At 42.1% G+C, this 15,745-nt stretch overlaps 1 protein-coding gene across 14 annotated transcripts in view; it reads right to left on the bottom strand.

Annotated features, from left to right (window-relative positions):
- The window catches only part of TRERF1 (transcriptional regulating factor 1), a 100,360-nt gene that overhangs the window by 18,477 nt on the left and 66,138 nt on the right, over nt 1–15,745 (bottom strand). For all 14 annotated transcript variants that reach the window (XM_065058339.1, XM_065058343.1, XM_065058340.1 and 11 more), the window contains 2 exons: nt 9,845–9,942; nt 243–1,882 (listed from right to left, as the gene is read on the bottom strand). In XM_065058339.1, coding sequence (XP_064914411.1) covers nt 243–1,616 — 1,374 coding nt within the window. In that variant the 5' untranslated portion in view covers nt 1,617–1,882; nt 9,845–9,942. The remainder of the gene's footprint in view (nt 1–242; nt 1,883–9,844; nt 9,943–15,745) is intronic.

Raw genomic sequence — 15,745 nt, 5'->3', positions numbered from 1 at the left:
AGCCTCTTGCAGAGGAAGCAGCAGCCCCACGGCCGCAGCTTTGTGCAGCCGCCAGCCTGGCCCCGCACCAACTCAGCAATGGAGACAGGACAAGTGTGTTGAGGCAGTTCCCCAAAACCTCCCAGGGACACCCACCACTCGCATCCTAATCTCCTGGCTCTCCTGCAGTCATTTTGCTTCCACACCTCGCTACTCTTCTTCTAAACAAGTTTGACTGAGCAAGGATCTAATATATTACCTACCTGAGGCCACGCGGCACTGGGAGAGTCTTGCTGAGAGCTTTTGTTGTTCAGGTGAACTCCCGAGGGTGGCAAAAGAGTTCGATGAGGGACAGCGTTACCTACAGAATTGACCTCCTGCCGTGCAGGATCCTCTGTGGTCTCAGGTGGATTGAGGCCAACGTGGGAGTTCAGAGACGGTGCCCGGCTCTCACCAGGGTATTGCTTCTGCTGGTCTTGCTGCTGCTGCAGTAAATTCTGCGAGTACAAGTGCCTGTACTGTTCGTGGGGATCTTGGTAGCAATACTGAGGCACTGCTCCCAACTGGATAAGCTGCACAGGGTGACTTGGATCCTGAGGGTACTGGTGTGGCTCATGCATAGTCTTTGGATCGGGTTCCCTGTGATAGGGAGGAAGCGGCAATTGCATCTGTTGCTGCTGTTGCTGTAACTGCTGCATGACAGGTTGCGTTTGGTAATACTGAGCTATTTGCATTGGACACTGCCGCTGCTGCCGGGCTGGCTGCTGCTGCTGCTGGATCTCCTGTATCGAGAGCCGCTGATGTCCCTGCTGCGGCTGAGCGTAGTACTGAGTCTGCTGCAAGTGCTGCATCTGTTGCGGGAGGAGCTGCTGGGACTGCATCTGCTGAACGTGTGTCTGTCCTTGCTGAAATGCAGAATGCATCTGCATTTGCGACAAATGCTGCTGGTAGTCGTAGTACAGCTGTTGGTGCTGCATGACTTGCATCTGTTGCTTTTGCTGTGTGCTTGCAAAATTTGTGTGTGTTTGCTGTGGCACTGGTTGATATCTTTGTATGCTGGAAGTTACGGGCTGTTGCTCAACCGCTGGTTTCTGGGACAGCAGCTGCCGGAGCGCGCTGTCACCAGAATTATCCGCCATCGAAGACTCGGTGTGCAAAATCTGAGCCATGTTGTTGACTTGAATCCTCAGATTTTGGTTAGCAAATACTTGCGTAAAGGAGTCCAATTTATGCAGGACCCCACTGGTAATTTTTTGCGATCGATTTTCACTGGGTTGAGAGTAAGAATATTGGTATCCGTCGTGGGACTCCCCCTGCCCGAGGGGGCTCCACATTGCGCTTTGATTATTCAAGTTGTTCCTCACTGGGACATGGTTTCCTGAGCCAGAATGTGTCCAACTGGTTTGTCTAGATGTATCCATTGACCCAAGACTTTTTGAACCTACAGGCAAAGCTATACTGTCTCTTGAATCTTGGGGAAACTGTGGGGAGAGAGGGGATGCCTGGGGAGCATCCATAACCGATGTCCCATAGCTGTGATTTAGAGATGGAAGGGAGTTCATTTGGTGTTGTTGGTAGTACAAGTTCTCATTGCTGTTGGCAGTATGGTTAGTTTTATACAATTGCTGGTCCCCCATTTCTGGTCACTTCTGTTCCAAACTTACAGGCACACGAACCATTGGAATCTCTATGAACCCTGAGATAGCTGAGTGAAGGGGAGGGAGGGGAGAGAAAAAGAAGTCAGAATTACTTATAATTCAGCATGTCCATGTGCACATCAGGACTAAGATTTCCTCCAGTCTGTCAGTAATTCCAATCTCCGACTTGACGTTGCTTCACATCTTCAATAAATGGACCACAGCGCAAATCCGACACAGATCGATAGGTTCAGCGTGCCAGGCACCTGTGGAGTAAGAGAAAGACAAGGTAAGTACTGCTTCTCTGCATAAACTGTTATTATTATTGCCTCGAAGGAAACTGTAAAATCTCCTAGTTTGAAATACATAATCAGATGCAAAATTGCAGCAGCTGTGCTATTCCAGAGCAGTTAGATTACTTCATCTCATCCCATTATCCTGCCTCTTCTCTAGTGCTCTGATAAAATCATTCTGTCGAACCAATAAAGGCCTATTCTTCAAAATTGGTTTTCTCCCCTACAGTACATGAACATTCAAGCAGTTTTAGCCAGCCGCATATTGCTCTCTCAGGACTAGTTTTAGCCAGACAGTTAACTATCAAGCCAAGTCACCTTCCTAGTGTCACAGCCTTCTTGTCTGAAGCAACACACCCATTTTAAAATACAAAATCAAGTACTGCGGACACCACAGGTGCCTCCACAAAGGCCTAAAAAGGCAGGTAAAAGAAAACCAGGGCTTTGAACAAAGCTGACCATAATCAGATATCAGTGTCTAGGAGGACATACAGAAAAGTTATTTGCAATCTGGGATTTGCACAGAGCCTGCCACAGCTTCTCACAGCTTCCATGGTATCCACAGGAGGTGTCCACCGGCGGTACAAAAATAGAGCATCACAGAAGAATAAGATGCAACATATTGCTGTGACAATTAAAAAAAAAAATAAAACAAAATCATAAGTATAGTTATCCAACTGCATCTGTGCACATGGATTTGTTTCCTCTGTTTATATGGAATCTGATTAATGCCAGGACTCAAAACACTCCTTGGAAAACTTTTCTGATCACTCACTTTATGTCGGGAGTGCTGAATTCCAACTTCTGTTCAATCCTCTCACCCTTCCTTCTTCACTTTGCATTATTGTAACAGACTAATTTATACCAAATGCAAACTTCTAGCATGTTTACTGTATAAACTATAATTCAAAGTAGCACTTTATGGACATCTGTACTGTTTTCAATGAATAAAGCAAAATATACAGGCACCTTATAGGGTTGTTTTACTGTTCCACAGTATGAAGCAATGACTGTGTCTATAATCATACACACGCACAGAGGTACAACATGCCTATGTACACATAAATACGTATTAACGTAAAAGCTGTTTCTGAACTTTAGCAAGGCACAAAAACATTAGACCACAACCTTAACTCTGACTCCTTCACATTTGCCTTTCTAAACATAACGCTTTTCACCGAAGACTCCTGCGTACTGATGCCCTTACCTTTTAAATTTAGGAGAATCCTTGATCTAGATGGATACATGTGAAGTCAGTGATAGAGAAAATTTTAACTGTTGCCAGATGCATGTTAAGAAGTTCTGTGCTAGCAACAGCAAATAAGGGTAACACATCGCTGCAGGCAAAAAAACCCTTTTCCGCTCTAGTGCAATGTATGACAGAAAACCATAGCTCCCAGGGAAGAGGGCTTTCAGTCTGCATGCAGTTTTTGTGTAAACCATCTGCAGCCATTAGCATGTAACATTTTCACGTGACAAATAATGGCTGAGAATAATTGCAAGCTTATTTCCCCTTTCCAGAAATATACATTGCTTCATAGCTTCTCTGAAAACACTCCCTTCCAGATTTTTATGGATGCACAGTTAAAAAAAGATAGGAGTCAACAATGAATGGTCAGGCTGCCAACAAGATTTTTCAACCACAACCCAACTTCAAAGACTTCCTATTAAAAATTATGAAGGGAAACTAAACAAAGCCTCCACAAAACATTCCAAGGGCATAAAAATAAACACTGTGTGATATTTCACACTGAAAGGCCATCAACTTTTAGAGGAAAAGAAGGATCCTACACAGGAATATGCATCTTCTCTTACACCTGCCAAGTTAAGGAAGCTCAGCTGAGATGCTCTGAAAGCATCTTCCCAAAAAACCACGGCACTATTGGAACTGCCAGCAAACCTTCTGTATAAGAGGTATATCCCATTTCACCTATTAGCGGTGTTCTAATTTACACCAAGTTGCTTGGTTTTGGCCCTTCTTTTTAAAGTTTCAAGTGACAAGCATTAGTCAAAGGACAAGAAATAGTAGTGATACAAACCAGTGAGCAAGAATTAATGTCTCCAGGAGACAATTAAAAGACTGCAAGAATTTCAGGAGTAACGACAGTAAAAACACTTGTTCTTAAGGCAGCAAACAACATGATTTTGGTATAAAAATGAATCAAGCAGCCAGCCAGGCCCCTGACCCCCTCCCTACTTCTCTCACAGGCAGAAGCACCAGGGTGGCAGATGCTGCCACCTGCACCAGCAGCCACGGCTGGTTTTGTGATCGCCAGAGAAAGTGCCAGCCCTTGGGCAGGCACCAGACTCCACTTACTGCCCCCTTTCACCTGGGAGTTACCTGTCACACTTCTCAGGGTACGGGAAAACAGTCAAGAAGGTTTTACATCTGAGGCATTAGCGCAAAACTCTCTCTTTCCCTCCCTCAGAAGAAATAATTTTTAAAAAATGCTCATGGAAATTTCCTTTCCAGCAGCTCCAGCATCCTCAACTCGCCTCCTGGTTGGGACGTGGGACATCCTGCTGTCTGTTAGCTGGATTACCAAGTTATCATTACAGTTACACAGATACATTTGTAAAGATCTGAAAAAAACAATGGATTATTATATTAAAATACCAATCAAGTCACAAAAGGACTGGAAAGTTCAGTCGCTATGAGAATCACATTTGAAAAAATTTGCATTGTTTTCAAACACTTATTCCCCCCGCCAAAAAAACAACAACAACAACAAAAAAAGAAAATATGAAAACATTCCTTTCAAAAGCATCACTGAGCTGGAGGAAGAAAAGTACAAATATTTTAAAAGCTTTGTTTTTCTACCTTCAGGTAACATAGAAGAAGAACAGAGAGGCACACTGATAAAAGCATAATCAGTAATAAGGCAGTCCTTTAGATACCAGCTTTTGTTTTGTTTTGTTTTAGTACTTGAACCAGCTTAAATTCAAGGGCTTGATGCTCTATAGGCTGAGTATTTGTGATCAGCTTTAACAAAATGCTCACAGTATACATTTTGTGTACGATTAAAATCTAACAGAGTGTTTCGGTGCTGTACATAACATCATTAAGGCTTTAGGGACAAAGTCAGTCTCTGGCCAACTGAGAAGCTGCTGGGAACGTACAGAATGATTTCTGTTTCTTCCAATGAATGATTTCTTTCTTTCAAGAAGAAAAGGGTGTTCTTTCTCCTTTTGGTTTAGCACTTGTCCCTAAACAGCCATCACTGCAACTTTAACTACTAAATGGTTAAAGTGAACAACTAAAAGCAGGGGATATTTAAAGCAACGATGGTTCTGCAGTTCTGTGCTTCTTGTCTTCCTAACAGTTATTTGTGCTATTCAATCTATCACATTTCTGACATTAGAGATATATCCTAATTATGCAACCATTACAAAGAAATATGAAAACAAATGCAAAAGCACGGAAACATCTCTGTAGGACCACCTAGAAAGAGAAATACCCTATTTAAGTTTATGGATGGAATCTGGACTCAAACTAATGGGAGTTCGATTGATTTCAGAGACAAGGTTTCACTCCAGCTCTTTCATTTCCATCATTTCAGTGTGGTCCCCTGCAACTCGCACAGCTCCCTTCTCCAGACTGAGCGCCAGGGACACGCCAAGCCGCTGAGATGCCTCGACACACTCCAACTGTCTCCCTCTTCAAACACAAGCAACTGTAAGGCAATATAAGTAACAGCCTCTACTGGAAGGGTGCCATAACTTAATTCCAGTAAACACAAAAAGGAAGAATATACCAGTGTTATCAGTCTTCAATGCAGGTGATCTGCTTTTCCACAAAACTATAACACTGGAGAGTCAGATCTTTGAGAAGGTGGTGGGCAGTAACATACCAAGGAAATGGTAATTATAAAAAATACAATTCCACCCTCAGCTCTGTCACACACCTGCAGAATTTTTCAACCCTAGTAAAGGCCACAGTCACGCTACTAAACTGCCCGAATCCACATGAATTTCAGAGCAAGACATTTACTCCAAGTAAGTCAGGGCTTGGAAGCTGGGCTGGGTGTGGGCTGCAAAACCAGGCCTGAGCGCCAGCCAGTTACAGTTTCAGAACGAAGGTAATGGAGAGGGATGACAAAAGGCTGTAGGAGAGCAGATGCTGAAGGAAGCAGACTCATGAATAGGCTGTAAAGTTATTATAGCACTGATCTAAGCCATCTCAGTAGGTTGCACAGCTGTGTATCAAGATGGAACCGGATCCTGTGGTTTGTCCAACTTATTTCCAGTTTTTCAACTGTCACTTTAAGCAAAAATCTACATGCTTTTATAGATGAATTAGTAGTTAGCCTGACCTAACAGGACAGAGCACCTGCAGCTACTCATGAGCAACAGTACCAGCAGATGCTTGTTTGCTGGGGCACCAATCCTCCGCATGTCCCTCCCTTTGGGGCAGTAACACATCAGTCAAGGCAAGTTTAACCACCACTTCTAGCAGTCTAAACCATTTTTTATAACTCTTAACTCAAGGCATGCCTGCTTATAGAAATGTGTTATTGCTATGTGTTCTCCCAACACTGGACACACGTTTTAACTGTGCCTTCCTGCCCTCCAGTCGCACAGCCTGAGACAGGGTTTTCTCAAGTGTCTGCCTTTTGCTATTAGAATGTAAGCTTCATTTTCAACAACAGGTATGATGAAATCCAAAACCAGAAGATATCTATTCCCTTCATTCCCTTCTTTCTTTCAATTCTCCCCCACACTTTGCTTCAGTAGAAACAAAACAGGATTTATCTTCTTCAATTTTTAGCCTTTTCCAAAAAGAATGTTTTTATTGGCCTGTTTTGTTATTCTATTCAGAGCTGTGAGATCTTCTGCAAAGCTATTCCTAAATCTAGACAACTATTATTCACATCATCTCACTCTCTGAGTTTCCTTCAGGACAGACACAGGAATACACAGCAGTTCCTGCCCTAATAGCCTCTGTTCTAATACTGATGCTGCCAGCAGCCCCTGCTGCACAGGCCAGCTATAATCCAGCCTTTAAGTAAGAGACAGGAATGATTTTCAGCTGGGCACTACTTAAGTACAACTACCACTAAGAATCCACCAAGAAGAGCAGCTTTAAAAACCAAGAGAGAGCTACCCAGTAAGGGACACAGCTGGATTACCCAAACCCAGCTCTCAGGAGTGGAGGTGGCGCTACTCCCGTATCTTCAGATGTGGCAATGGTGGCAATGCTGGAAGACTGAGCAGCATTGAGAATGGTCTATTTCAGAGACCCCCGTGCTCTTGCAGGCTGCTCAGATGCCAGGTTTGCTCCTACAACTCTTTCTGTAGCCACTGTTCAAGCCCCAGCTCCAGTTGTTTTTGGCACAAGAAAGAAGCACATGAAAAAAAAGCACCGCAGCACTGAAATGGGATGAACTTGGCATTTCTAATGCCAAAGCAAGGTGGCTGGGTGAACTAGCAGAGAGAGAAGGGGGAAAAAGGTGAGAAGACAACAACTCAAAGATTATTTTTTTTTAAATTTTCTTCTTAAAAAATTATCTATAGAAACCCTGAAGACATCTGATATAGCAATAAAGAGAGGCAGAGACTGAAAACAAGGGTGAAAAGGTATCCGGTTCATGGATATTTTGGTTAGAACAGACACCAAAACAGTAATATGGATTTCAAGGACCAAAAGTAATTTTATAGAGGATATGTTTTATATATATATATATATGTATATGTTTATCTCAAGGACAAATCCTTATAGGGCTGAAGACCTTTTCATCCCCATTCTGGACACAACTGCTCACATGTTTTCTACCGCACTTGCATTTCGGCTTTCTTTGAAGGCAGAGGGCTCAGATCCAGGCCCATATCCACATACAAGCCTAAAGACTGGAGGACTTGGGCAAAACTACCACCAAAAAAAAGCCCACTTCAGTATACAAGAACATAAGCAAATAAAGTCATTTCAAGAGTGAAAAGAGGATGGAAAGGAAGCAAAATATTTAGTACACTGATTTTATAGCAAGAATAGTAAGAAGGGTATACGCTCTTAAAATGGACGGGGAAAACAGATTAGCTGCTGTTTAATATTAATACTTGTAATTCTTCAACAGTTGAACAAATCCTTCAAAAATTATCATTCCCTTTGCAGCTGAGCTTCTGCAGTGCAGTTGGAAAGGCTGCTGAGTCTCATGTGGCTGCTCATTTAAGCTGTTCCCATTTCCACTCTTACGAGAGACTAGAATGTCCTAATTCGGTTTAATAAAGAACACATTGGACTAGGGGGAGGGGAGAGCAACAACATCATTGAGAGGGGAACTGAGCCATTTCTCCACTTCAATGAAGTTTAAAAGAAAAGGCAACAAAAAACCAACAGCAAAAACAACAGCTGATCATCTCAGGAAAATCTCTAGAAAAGGGGGAGGAGAAAGGAAGACAAACAAGCAGAAATATTTTCCTCTCCTTTTGATCTAAGGTATAAGTAGAAAACTCATTCTGAGGCACTGGTAATTTAATGAATTTTTTTTTCTCAAAACTGACAGAATTCTGGTTATTCAAGAGGAGGAGGCTGATTTCTAAATAAAGCCTTTAACTCAATTTACTTTAAGGGAGATACAGTTCCATGAGTCCCAAACAAACAAAGAAGGTTGCTTCAACAAATGTGATTATCTCTGCTGTCAGTTAAGTGGCATTACGGTTTCGAGGTACTTTGAAGGGTTCTGAGAACTGTGGCTGATGCAGGTATCACATTACTTCATAAAAATGGCAAATACAAAATGATGTGATCTCCTCACAATACTGATTAAAAATAAAAATAAAATACGCAAACATTGACTAAAGCCAGAAGGGCACTTGAATTGCATATTCCATGACTAAGTGACTAAAAAGGTTACAGAAGAGAACATTAATTAAAGGGGCTCTTTACCTGTGATCAATGCAATTTTTTTTCATATTCAACAGTACATTACTGCATATTTGACTAAGGCTGAAGCTGAAGCTGCCTATGAAACTTGATTTGAAATCTCTTCAGCCAATCTGGCTTTACTGACTGTACATCAAGGGCAATACTCTCAAATGCTTCCTAGAAAATAGACACGTCCCATTATCAAAATTGCCCTCAATTTCACGTTTTAGTTTACTTGTATTACTAAACTGAGTGACCTGTTAATCCCCAGCAAGATCCTAGCTCCACAGATACAACCCCAGCATGAGGACACAGAGGTTAGATCTTGCCCACTCTGGTCACTGCTGTTGATTTGGGGGAGGAGGGGAAATTTTTATGCCTTTCCACTCAAATACCATTCCATCAGCACTTGTTGTGACCACAGCTGTGATAAGCACACAATTTCAGTATAGGGTGAGCATCCTTATAACGACTTAACTGGTTCCTTCCTGACCTCTACAGTGTTTATGCTCTGAAGTTTGTGATGTGATCGCCTTTTTCTGTAACTATACATGCTGTGAAATAGTTAGAGAACATATGCTGGGATTTTCAAAAACAGGCAAGAAGGAGACATCCTGAGACAGATAAACAATTAAGAAAAAAAAAGGCAGAAGTAACAGTATGTGGAAAAAACCATATGGCTAAGCTTTCCGTAGTGAGGGAACAGCTATTTTGAGCCCAGTGTCTCCCCCAAAAATACATCATGTTGGTACCTAGCCATGCAGCCAAGCAAAGTCCGAGAGCTATGCAGAACTGACCACCATGGCTGGCCTTTTTTTTTTTAAAAGAAAAAAAAACAAAGATGAAGAGGTAATGTTGATTTTGCTTGTATGGGACAACAAGGCCAAAGTAGACCTTTAAGAAAAACTTAAATGTGTGGGGATCTCCTGCATCATACATACCGCAGTACATAAATTAATGTTTTACAGGACACAAAACCACCACACTAGCCATATTTGAGAATAAAGCCAGAATAAAGCCACAGAGACCCAAGACCAAATTTTGGAAGTGGACACATGATGCTGCAACATTACCTGATTTTTGAGGATTTGTGAGACTCCTGTATCTTGCTGTGCTGTCTTTGCCATAACATTTCATGCTGGTTTCATTCTGTGATCTCAAAGTGATGTATCTAAACATGAAGCAAAAGAATGAAAATTAATTTTTTCCTCCATGTGATTATCTTATAAAATACCACCAGCTTGCCCCAAACCATGAACAGACCTGCAAGAATGAGCTTCCTATTGTAACATAACAAAATACTAAATTCTAATCAATACAGTATCTCCATGCTGCTCTATTCTTCAAGCCACTATTGCCAAAGACATCTATCAGCACTGTAAACTCCCTCAAAGGAAAACAAAGAACAACAAAGAGCCTCCTTCCCATACCGATAGGGAGATACTGCTTCGTTGTCAAATCTCTGGGATGGATACATCCACGGTCCCTCAAATTACAGACTGAAATACAAGTAAATTCATATTTTCTTCTTACTCAGTTTGGCACCTACTACAAAACAAGGAACAGGTTATGTTGATGCAATAAATTACACAAGATTGTGCGTCTCCTACAGAGACCATGAAGATTTCACAGCATCTTATGCTGCTTTGACAGAACCCAAAGATGGGCTGGATGCTTTCACGGAGAAGAGGTTTGCTGGCCCAGAGCTTGCAACCTACATGATGAGCATCAGACAAACAAGAGAAGGTACAACAATCAGGAAGGGAGGGAATAATGAAAGTCAAAGGTGCGGGAGATACAATCAGGCTGTCACCCAGTGCAGAAGAGATATCTAGACAAGGCATCTTAAATTATTTAAATGAAAACAACACATTTGTTTTTGTAGGCGCTGTTGCCAAGATGGCTTTTAGGGAAGGCCCTGAACAAAACAAGCCTGCAAGATTCAGGTGGATTTCACAGCTCACCGATGTCAACGAGAAACTCTCCATTCACATTGAGCCCTGCCAGGATTTGGAAAGTCATTCCAGCCATAAGAAGAAACTGTATAATAAACAACCGCTTCTGGGAGAAATGCACAGACAAGCCCAGTGACCTTGATTAGCATTTTCCTTCTCTCACCTTCATGCTAAGATTCACTTGTTAAAACAATTCTTTAAAAATCTCTGATAATAGGTCCCAAGTGCTCTGACACTACACCATGCAGCAATAAGAAGCCCCCCAAATCCAGCAGATCCTCCCACAGAACCAGTGCCCTCCCTTAGCCCACCACCAAGGCGGGGGAGACAAACCCAAGCAGCTCCCTTGTCTTGCCCAACACCAGCCTCTGCTCCCCTCTTCTCCTTCCCCCAAGCCTACAGCAAACACACGGGTCCACAGCACAATCCAGACACCAACCCGCTCCATCAAAACACACGCCACAGGAGACAGCAGAGCTCCTCACAAAGCCTAACATGCCCAAAATGTCTGTCTTCGACAGAACACCTCAGCTGATGGTAAATGCTGGTAGCATCGCACAAGGACACATAGATTCTTCTTGGGTCCTAGGGAGTTTTTGCTTACAACGTTATTGCGCCGAGTCCCAATAACTAAAATCTGTGCACATCCACGTCTTGCTACAAATGTGAGCTGAAACGCTACAAACATCCTCAAAAGTAAACCTTTCATTACCTGCTTGCATCCTATCTGCTGATGGCTTTTCTCAGCCAATCCCATGAATTTGCCTCTGAGTTGAAATAAGACAGGTTTTAATAAACCCACATGTACTTAATGCTTTATCTAAGTTGGCTTTTACACTGGTTCGTAATGGGCATATTGAATCTTCTAGATCACTGACACGTGTATGTATGCCTTCACTTTGTGTTTGTAACAAGAAATATTCAGAGACACAGGGAAAATCCGAGGTTAAAAGCAGCAGAGCCAAAAGAGAAAACTTTTCTTTCCGTACTTTAACACAGCTGTTTAGAACTTGCCAAGAAGTTTAAAATTCATTTAAAAAAATATCTACTATACCATGACCAAAGTTACAGTAGATAGTTTTGCTTTCTTTTTTTTTTAATCCATCTGCTCTGGAACAACGAACACTAGTATTAAACCTAAAAAAATCATAGTATTCTGCAAACCATCCCTGGCAGCTTCCTACAGAGACCAGGCCAATGGACAATGGGAAAAGCAACAACCGGAATGCCCAGGAAAACCTTTTCCTGTTTTTCTTATTTGTTTTGGCTGCTTTTCCCACTCTACCACCTTCAAAGCTACAACACCACCCATATGCAGGTGTATGTAAATTAGCAGATACATGCACAGCTCTCATATATAATACCACAGAAAAAGAATGAAACTTAAGGTATTTTAGGGCCAGAAGTAGTTAACTGATGGCTCATAAATACTGAAAACAGTCCCAATGTAATTAACGCAGGACCAAACACTGCAAAAGTACATAAAATTCACAGAGGAGGTTTTAATTCCTTTCATTAAATTTTAATCAGCATCTCATTTTTTGAGGTTTAGATTATAAGGTCATTTAACCAGCCCCTAGATTTTGCATATAACCAAAGCACAGTAAGGAGAAGCTAAAGAAGTGAAGCCTACAGCAACATTTACAAATTAAGAGCTAAGTCAGAGATCAGTTATCCCATACACACAAAATAAATTTTTGTTCTTCTCTCTTCATTAGGATTGATGACACTGCTGGAAAATAAGGAGCACATAATACCTTTTATGGGAACGTAAAGCACAGACGAATTAGCAGCGAGAGAACACAGCTAAATCAATTTCTCATCTCAAGACAGTAATGGAGGCAATTTCTTGAACTTTACTATGCTTGTAACGTATTGATCAGCAAAGCTTCACACTCAAAGTTAAATCAGGTGTTTTTCCAGGGATAAAATGGAGGATAGCAGTAAAACTCTAGGCAACATACCAAGGAACTGGGATTTCCTCCAGCCACATTACAGTTTAAAAACTCAGAGTTTCCACCTATATGCAAGTTACTGCAACACATGAGAGGAAGGTTTCTAGATGGAGGCTGAATTAGTCCTGCAGGAGCCTTTGTGGAGCACATTTAGGGATAAGCGGGAAAACAGTGCTGCTCTGGGAGCCCTGGCACAAACACCAGTATGAGCTCCCCTTGGCTACAGGTCACCATAAAGAGCCACATCCCAGAGGTCTTTCGGCCTTGGCTGCGACTGCATCGTGCTCAGAGATGCTGATCCCCTTCCCGAAGTTCTGCTACTGCTCTGAGGCCTAACTGCAGGTTAGGACAGGGAGAGCCTTTGTCTGGATGGTGAAGATGTCCCACTCAACTGCCACGAGGAGCCGTGATGCCAAGGAAGGCGACACACATGCTCCATGGGCTAGCTAAGCGTGCCTGGCACAGGCCACGTGCTTCCAAGGACAACGCTACAGGTTTAGATATGAAAAGAACAATACCAATCAAAGATGAGGATACGCATATCCTCTACTGAAGTGAAATGTTGGACATACATCCTTCTAGAATAGCTATATTTACTTTAACAGGATGGACTTTTGTATCATTTGACATTAAGAACTGAAGTATCAAAATTGGGAACTTGGACTTTCTACAGATCAACATCATTGCATCCAAAATGTGATTCTGAATGAATAATAATAATAATTTAAAAAAAAGTAATTTGGCATTTTTGTTCTGCTGCCCAGTGGCCACCTGTCTACCCAACCACACTCAAACACCTGCTGACAACCTTCCCATGGTATGAATAAACCTGACCTACGTTAGAGCAATGAAACACTAGAGTTTTCTGTGTTTATCACTACTTCTATTACAACAAGGGTGACCAAGAGCATCCTGTTATCTAAATTGGTTGGTTGTAATTAAACAGTATTTAATCATTTTTGGAGCAGAAAAGAGGAAAGCAAGCCACCTTCAGATAAGAAGCATCAGAACAATAACCAAGTACATGTATTAAACAAGCAATAACAACAAAACATGTAATATCAACCGGCAAAACCAGCAAGAAAAAAGTTGAAAGTAACAGAACTATCATCAGGAATCATGTATCATTATTTTGGTTCACTTAACACAACTACATCAGAGCACAGTCTCTCCCCACTTGCTGGAAATCCTCTCTTAATCATCAACTTTGTGATTTTGTTGCCCATCCCAGGTCCATGTTCAGCATTCTGCTTGCACCTTTTTTCTTAGAGAAACTCTAAAAATTGAATTTGTCTTCTTAAGACAGGATTCTTAATGCATGCAAGCTTGCTTTTATTTATTAATTTCTGCATCTTTGAAATGCTTCAGAAATATTGTATTACATTTATTTCCACTGCAAATCTCTTTAGATAAATGACACATCTTAGAAACGAGATGCTATGGCACATACAGATTACAAATTCCAAAAATCTATTAGTTTTTAACGTGTAAAGTCCAATGCTTCACACAATCTAACACAATACAGTATCTGTTGTGTTTAAAGCAGTTTTGACTTGAGCTGCTGGTCAGATGGCCACCAGTCACACAAAGCAAACGGGTGCCCACAGCAGAAGAGACCACAGCTGTAACTGGAGAGCACCCAGGAGATGCTGCTTGGAGAAGCTGCATCAAGAGGCTGCTCTGCGGCACTGGCCAGAACATAACCCAGTTCCCTCAGGCAGGGCTTTGCTTATCCCATCCAGGAGAAAAATACTCTTTCTTGCAATTCTTTCCATATTTCATTACATAACTTCAAACAACTTAGCAAATTAATTGGGAATCCCACACAGCCTCCACCTAGAAGGGTTTCATTTATCTTCACAGCAAATTCATCATATGCACCATGCTGGCCAGCAGTGTTGTTGCAGGGGAAAAAAAAATAGATGCAGCTTACAGTTTTCTCATGAAGTCCACCTGGGTAAAACGCAGCAAAAATGAAGTTATGAAAGCATACTTTCATTCTTAAAGACGTTGGCTTAATATCTTATCTGTGTGGTGTGATTTAAAAAGGACATTCCATTACATGGTATTGTCTAAAAGCCGGAATGGTTCTTCCATCAGTCTAATACAGCCTCTACACAGAGCAGTCATGTTGAATAAAGTAAAATTATGGCAGTGGCAGGCTGTCACCCACCGGGGGAAGGCGCACTAGCAGGACACTCATCCAAATTGGTATTTGTCAACAACAGAACCTCAGATTCACCCTGACAATCCTGTCTCTATCCCCACCTTGTGAGCAAGCGTTTTTGGGTAGGCAAAGGTTTGCCTGTCCATTCCTTCAACTCCTGTGCTTGCCTGCTTCCTCCCTTCCTCTTCTTTCCCTAAGCCAGTTCCTTCTCCAAAACTGACTCCCTTTCCAAGATGCACTTTCTTCTCTGTCAAGCCAGGCCTCACTCCTCTGGTACCTGGCCAGTGTCCTCTACTCAGCTCTCTTCCCTCGGGTCCATGACCTATACCTCCTGCCACCCACCTATTTCTTGTCCTCTCCTTATTGAAATTAAGATTCGTTCTTGTTGGTAGTGCAAGCTTGGCAGCCCCACAGCCGCCCAAGAAACCACCATCTTCCCCTGCACATGGAATTGAAGACACAGGAGCACCACACACTTAGGCAGCAGCACATGTATGCTTTCTGTTTTGTTTTCTGTTCCTTCACTGATGCATACTGACAATTGTTTTACCGATCGATCATCACACTGCCATTTTTACAGGACAACCACAAAGTTTCCTTCCAGAGCAGCAACACCTGGTGCAGCGCCCATTCATTAGAAGGTACACCACGCTGTGACCCCCCTTTATCCCCGCACACATTGCTTTTCTTTATGTACAAGCGATTTCCTCTGGCAGTTTATCATCCAGTCATTCAGTACAAGTTCTCCTGCAACGTATTTCAGCCAGCCCTTCTTTTCACTATTCTTAATACCCTAAGCATACACTCCTGCAAAATTTTACTTCCTTACTTTAAACTACAAAGACAACTGAAAGTGCTCAAACAAAATCATTGCCAAAAGTGATGTCAATAAACAAC

Source organism: Columba livia, chromosome 3, assembly GCF_036013475.1.
Source record: "Columba livia isolate bColLiv1 breed racing homer chromosome 3, bColLiv1.pat.W.v2, whole genome shotgun sequence".
In the NCBI taxonomy this organism is placed as follows: Eukaryota; Metazoa; Chordata; class Aves; order Columbiformes; family Columbidae; genus Columba; species Columba livia.
This window is presented reverse-complemented; position numbering and strand designations above follow the sequence as displayed.